We start from the raw sequence: 7,129 nt of genomic DNA on the forward strand, positions 1-7,129 counted from the left end.
CGCAATAGGTCTCTATGTCAAGATCAGCCAGGGGGCGAATCTGTTCGCAATTAGGTGAGGGTTAGGGTTAGAGAAAGCCCACCCCTGAAACAATAGAACTACGAGAGATCTACTCGCAATTAGGTGATAGCACAGAGGCTATTTCTGCAATTAACTCTTATGCCTGAATTACTATATGAATTCATATCAATTCAATCAGAAGTTCACAAACATGCATAGGGCATGAAACTCTTCTTGTTGATTCTGATAAGAGTGTAATCGAATATCCCAACAAAGTGAATACATGTCAGTAGTTTATATCCCAAGTGCAAAGGTAGAAATATAGAATAATTCTGACTAGAAATATGTCCTCACAACACAAAGTACAACTTTTAACTCCGAAACTAAGAATCCCAAAACTAAGTCCAAAAAACTCTTACGACGGAGTGATTGAAAATACAAGCTCTTTCACTTAAGAAGAAGAACCGCTGCGCAATGCCTGGTCTTTCTTTGGTTTCCTGGTAGCCAACTGAGTCTCAGGCTGCATATATCACAAATAAAAACAGTTTAAGAATATGAGCAAGCCACGGTTCAAATATTGAAGGACTGACTGCACATAGAACTACCATAGTATCACTGTATTGCACTTACTACACTTGTAGTATCATTGTTGAAGATAGAAACCTGGGTTAAATTTGTTTGACTATATTACCCTCGGCGAAATTTGGTCAAGTATCCCCCACAAGCGAAATTAGTCAGTCAAGCTGACAAAAAGTTAAATCAGGATGTCTCTGCAACAATATGAAACTACCGGTGGTGGTCTGCTCAAAACAGCAACACTAGAGGGGCTCCATGAGCAATTAACCCAATATTAAATTACTAAAAACTAACAATTGATTTCAAACCCAACAATGCACAAAGGGGTTTTGAAGAAGAGACATTGGGGAAAAAGATATCGAAATAATCTTAAGAACATTCACACTTCAAGTATAAATGAAAGCATTAGCAGAAACCATTTTTCAAGTGAAATGAAATAAGGGGTGGCATGAGAAGACTACGTGGAGTGTGGACTAGTGATTGAATAACGACTTGATTGGAAGCATTTTAAAAATATAAAAATATATGGTAGCGGTTAACTACATGGAGATAACCCTAAACAAAACTTAAGGGAATAATAGGATTCATGTGCCCAATGAATGGAAGCTTTATGGATGTTCTTGTTATACGAGAAAGTAACCTGCATTGCTATTATAATGTAACAATTGATTTAGACGTAAGTGTATATGAGCATCTTTCTTTAAAAAACTTTGAGCACCTTTCTTCAAAAATTTTGAATAGAACAAAACCATCTCAACACAATTTTGCTGGCATAGAACACAAGTGACGTATCGAAAGATTACAAACAACTACCTCCTTCTTAACCGGTTCTTCCTTCTCCGACAAAATCAGTTCAATGTGACACGGTGATGACATGTAAGCTGCCATAATAAACTTAACATTAGCATATTAAAGAGACGGATAGTACCAAGGGTGGATTAAATGTAAAACGGCATGGGACGTACGATTAATCCGTCCATGGGCTCGGTAAGTTCTACGCCTCTGTTTCTGGGCTTGATTCACCTGAATGTGGGAGACAAAGAGAGCATCCACATCTAGACCTTTCACCTAAAAGCATGAATGACAATGAGAAACAAAGACATCTAAAACAATGTTGCCAGATATCTAAAACAATTTTTACCCCTATCTACCAATTAAAACATCTATATTACTCTTTCCGGAAAAGGGGAGGCATTCTACTTATTAATGTCGTTAACGAAAATTTTTCAGGGAGGTTAAATATAATTCAAAAAGGTTAAGAGGCCTTCTTATGATTGTTAAAATTTCAAGGGATTTCATGCAAAAAAATCCAAGCTTCAGTGGATTTTTGAACCTGAAAACAATTCATGGGCATGTGTAAAATTCCAAGGGATTTATGCAAAACAATCCAAGCTTCAGTGGATTTTTGAACCTGAAAACAATTCATTGGCATGTGTAATGAGAAAAAGAAAAGAGAAGACATACATCTGCATTGCTCTCAGCATTCTTAAGCAAGTCAAGAATGAATCGAGCAGATTTCACTGGCCAGCGCCCTTGGCCATTTGAGTGGCGGTTCTTAGCTTGAGCTGTACGACCAACACCACCACAATACCTTCGAAAGGGGATGGCTTGTTTGTGAGCAATAACATCTTCAAGGTACCTTTTAGCCTTGGTTAAAGCCAACTTCCTGATTGCGAAAGCAGTTTCCCGGGTATTCTGCTCACAGGACAGCAACTGAAATGAGGACATAAAGAACAAGAAAAATACGAAGCCAACTAGGTAGCACGGATACGGGTGCGGACACGAACACGGTTATGAACACGGGACACAGCAAATTTGTAAAATGTAGGATACAGCGACACGGCTATATTTGTATATATAATTTATATTAGATTACTGAATTAAAATACCTATAACATTTGTGTGTTTCTTTCTATTATCTATAGCAATTAAGAATCAAGTTAAATAAAACTAAGAATAAGGTTTAACAATAAAATTTTTGTTATGATTGCATGGGATAATACGAAAGGTGTTCTTCAAACTAAGTAACGGGTTTCAATTTTCGATTCAAAAACAAATTGGTTTTGAACCCAATATTACCAAAGAAACTAGTTCAAGATATAACTAATAGGGAAATCGGGTTTTGCATTGAACCACAAGTGTCCATGGCATGTCCTCGGAGAGCCCGTGTCGAACACGTGTCGGACATGGACACGGCATCCAAAATGCATGTCTGAGTAACCTAGGAAGCCAACAATGGCTTTTAAAAAATAAACCCATAATTTACATGTAGAGTCTGATTTTGTTAATCTATAAATTGTTTAGTGGAATCAAAATGTCTCAAAATGAGTAGATTCACAGGAAGTAATAAGTTCATTGTGTCTTACGTTCCAAACTATATGTAGGATGTAGCAACTAGCAATTCAAAATATAAGAACTATGTAAAGACGGCATTTGCACAAATTTAAAATGTAAAATGGAATCTTCAGGTGTTACCGTAGTTTTTAACTAATATACAAGGCCCCCAAAGCATGCAGCTAACTCTACACCATTAACAGATGATTCTCCTCCTTAACTTAATGATTGAACTATAGCAACAATAACAAAACAACAGACAAAATGTTCAGATATCTCGTGCTATGCCAATTATATGCATAACCAATTATTGAACTTAAAAGCAATCTCTCACTACACTGAATTATTAGTATAGATGAAGAAATCAAAATAAAAAATGGAATTCAAAGAGTTTATATTTTATTATAGAGTGATGGAAAGTCATTTATTAGAACAAAAACTGAAAGTGAAATGATTCCAAAATGATAGCTAATATGGTAGTCAGTGAGCTGAGATATAAATTGGCATGCATCTACACATGAGAAAAACAAAGGAGATTATGTCCTTGATGGCCGAGATTATTCTGATTAGGGGCTCAGAAAGGAGGAAGGGGGTCGGGTCCCGCTCGTGCTATATGCACAAATGCGATAATCGATTAAGATATTTTGATTCAGAGTGCACCAGGATTTATATGCCTCCTTTCTTAAGTAATCATACATGATTTTTTGCAATTCTTAACATACACAAATACATGTAATAAAAAAGAAAAGTTTAATTCATAAGGTTCTCAATGTTTCACTATTTACTGAACCTTTTGTCAATGGCAAAGGCCTCTAAAGGTTCACCCAATAACAATGAGAGTGATGTTCCTGAAGGATACGAGATGCTTGTTCACACAAAAAACAAACGCCTGCTTTTTTTCTTCAGGTTATATGACAATATGGCATACAAAATATACAAATGTAGAGATCCTTGGACAGATGCCTATGTTTTATGAAACAATAGTAGAGGCATGGTATTACTTTTGATAATAGCAAGTTAGTCACCAGATACTAAAATACTAAAATAACAATAAACCAAAGGTCAAGTATGCTAAGATCTTCTTACTTTGCTGTCAAGGGTGTTCAGATTATTTTAAGAAGAAAAAAATACAGGATTGCATGGTGCCCCAGACTTAAGATTATTCAGAGTATGATGCCCAGGACTTAAGATTATTCAGCGAAGGAGGAAGGGAGGGACGGAGATTTTTCAGTTTTTCTTGTGTTTTTATGTACAAAGGATACAATACATTAAAGAAGAATTCGGTACCGTAGTGCCATATGGACGATGAATTTTATTTATATGCCTCTTTCCTTGAATTAAACAAACCTATATGCTATTAAAATTATTAGCAACATTTACAAAAGTTGAAGAAAAGACATAATACTCAAAAAGAAAAATATGATTCTTGATGTTCTAAATGTTTCATCGTTTACTGAACCATTTGTCACTGGCAATAGCCTACAGAGCTTCACCCAATAACAATGATAATGATATTCCTGAAGGTTACGAGATGCTTGTTCACAGTAAAAACAAGTGCCTGCTTTTTTCTTCAGGTTATGACGTATAGAACCTATAATTGTAGTCCCAGGGAAGACACCAAACTTCATAAAAGCAAAGTAGAAGAGGCATGATATTACTTTTGATAATAGTAAGGTAGTCGGCAGATACTCAGTGATATGCTAACATCCTCTTATTGAATCAAGGGACATGGAAACAGCCGCTTCACCCAATAACAATGAGAATGATATTCCTGAAGGTTATGAGATGCTTGTTCACAGGTAAAACAAGCGCCTGCTTTTTTTCTTCAGGTTATGACGTATATAACCTATAACTTTAGACTCAGGGAAGACACCAAACTTCATGAAAGCAAAGTAGAAGAGGCATGATATTACTTTTGATAATAGTAAGGTAGTCGGCAGATGCTAGGTGACATGATAGCATCCTGTTATTGAATCAAGGGTACTGTTCAGATGATTTGAAAGACATGGTGCCTAGGAGTCAAGTTTATTTACACGAGGGCTGAGAGAGAGAAGAGAGAGAGTTGGATTTTTGGTGTTCCTTGTTATATGTACCACAGTACAATGGATTTTATATGCGTTCTATGAAATTAAGCATGTATATGACTGTTCAATTCCTAACAATATTAACAACATGGTGTTCTACTTTATCATAAGTTAATCACAATAGCAGCTGTTTGTTTCACAGCTATATATGATCATAGTAACAAAACTCACGATTGTTTGTTAATATTGTTAAGAATTGAACAGTCATATATGTAATTCAAGAGGCGTAAAAATATATATACGAAAAATTAGGATAAGAGATAATGTAACTCTCGAGTGTTTCATTGCTAGTAATGAATTGCATATCCAAACTCATACTCTATATATACAAAACCATTATAATGAAACACCAATCCTCTCTAATCCAATTATCCATCTTTGAGCTCATTCAAGGCAAGACGCATATTAGATGCGTTGGAATGTGTCAGGATAGTAGTTTGTATATGTCGTTGGCTCGTTGCATATGCATTTAAGATGCCAATATGAAGACCACGTCTGTCATCGATGCAAAATAGCATGTGTGTAATAAAACATCAACCAAGCTCTTATTATTTGCTTATATGAAGGTAAAACACAAAAAATGTGTCCACTAAAAACACACATCATGAACCTTCATCCTTATTTCTACATCTTCAAAGGTGCGTGATATATGATGGATAGATAATGTGTTAGAATGCATCTGTAATCTGTAATGTATTTAATACACATTCAACAAGACTGAATGAACTATCAAAATATGGGAACAACATCTAGTTGAAAGAAAGGGCCTCCAACAGATCAATAAAGAACCGCTATCAAAACAAAGGATGACAGACTACATTTTGTGTCTAAATAAATACAAATGGAGACATTTGTAAGTTCCTAATAACAAATGCATATACATGAATGTCATACACGAGTGCCTTATTGAACTAAGGGGATACTTGGCAATTCAAAACATAAATCTAAATTGAGGTTATGAAAAATGTGAAAGTGAAGCTTTAGAAACAACGAGGGGGGGAAAATTGTGAACGTGACACTTCAGGCTCAGGCCTTCAGAAAAAAAATGTTTCTCATAACTTAAAAATGATCATTTTCACACTTTCACTGCCATTTCGATTTACCAAGCATCCGCTAGATGAAAAATGAGAACACTACTGATTTCGCATACATGCTCCTCGCACCTCAGATTAAAAGACCTAAAGAGATTTCTACTCGTTCATATTTTATTCTCCAAATAAACAGCTAAAAGGAAACTGCAACATGGTAGTTACAGGATATATTTCGTGAGCTGCTGTAATGACAACTAAAAATAAGTAGCATTTTGATGTAAATTTGTTTTAATTCAAAGTTGAGGTTGAAAGCGAGACATTGACGAACAATAGTTGAAGTGAAAAAGCATGTAAATTACATAGTACAACACATCGAACTAAATTCTAACTAATAAACGACGAGGAAATAAACGGCATCAAAAACTGAAATGAAAGAATAAATTCGCCAAAGCAGTTACCTTGAAGTGGACTCTCAAGTCCCGACCCATGGCCTTTGACGCTGCAAAACAAATTAAAACCAAATTTTTTTTTCTAAAAAATCGACTAATAAAAAAAACCATGAAGAAAACTAATTCAATGTCTTAGATCTGCGTGTATAAATAAATAAAATGAGGGGGGGAAATGTGAAATCAAAGGATTGGACTTACACTTAGTAGGGTTATTGGGTTCTCTCGAATACTTCACCTAGACATCGAATCAAACAAGAACAAATCGAAAAAAATTACAATGATAAACATTATCGTCATCACAATAATAATTCAAAGGAAAAAAATTTACCATGATCGCGGCGGAGAATTGATGAAGAGGAGTGCAAGGGCTGAAGAGAGCGGCCACCGGCAAGAAATGAGGTTTTTATAGTTAAACCCTAGTTAAGATGGGCCGGATATTTGATAGGTATAATTTCAGCTACCTGGCCCTTTATAGCCATACGATCAGTCTTTACAGCCCATTGAGGCCCAGAAATGGAAATTAATTGATGGGATGGAGTTTTTTTTTACAGCCACTTAAGGCCGGGATAACGAAGAAAGGTGGTAGTATCATCCGCCGGGCCATTAACGCCTAGAAACGTGAATAATGTGAGTGTTTTTTTCCGTAGAGAAAGTG

General features: G+C 35.6%; 1 protein-coding gene across 1 annotated transcript; it reads right to left on the reverse strand.

Annotated features, from left to right (window-relative positions):
• On the reverse strand, positions 217 to 6,913 carry LOC109823802 (60S ribosomal protein L17-like). The gene is made up of 7 exons (XM_020390183.1): positions 6,803 to 6,913; positions 6,673 to 6,709; positions 6,484 to 6,524; positions 2,041 to 2,271; positions 1,542 to 1,644; positions 1,390 to 1,457; positions 217 to 520 (listed from the first exon to the last, which is right to left on the reverse strand). The coding sequence occupies exons 1-7, from the start codon at positions 6,803 to 6,805 to the stop codon at positions 452 to 454; spliced, it is 552 nt and encodes a 183-aa protein (XP_020245772.1). The 5' UTR covers positions 6,806 to 6,913; the 3' UTR covers positions 217 to 451.

Source organism: Asparagus officinalis, chromosome 9 (genome assembly GCF_001876935.1).
Source record: "Asparagus officinalis chromosome 9, Aspof.V1, whole genome shotgun sequence".
In the NCBI taxonomy this organism is placed as follows: Eukaryota; Viridiplantae; Streptophyta; class Magnoliopsida; order Asparagales; family Asparagaceae; genus Asparagus; species Asparagus officinalis.

What these genes read in the sequence shown, in the direction of transcription:
- LOC109823802 (XM_020390183.1), bottom strand. An exon ending in ACTTGAGAGTCCACTTCAAG is followed by an intron (nt 2,272 to 6,483) that starts GTAACTGCTTTG and finishes TCCTGTGAGCAG; the next exon opens with AATACCCGGGAAACTGCTTT. An exon ending in AAGAACCGGTTAAGAAGGAG is followed by an intron (nt 521 to 1,389) that starts GTAGTTGTTTGT and finishes TGATATATGCAG; the next exon opens with CCTGAGACTCAGTTGGCTAC.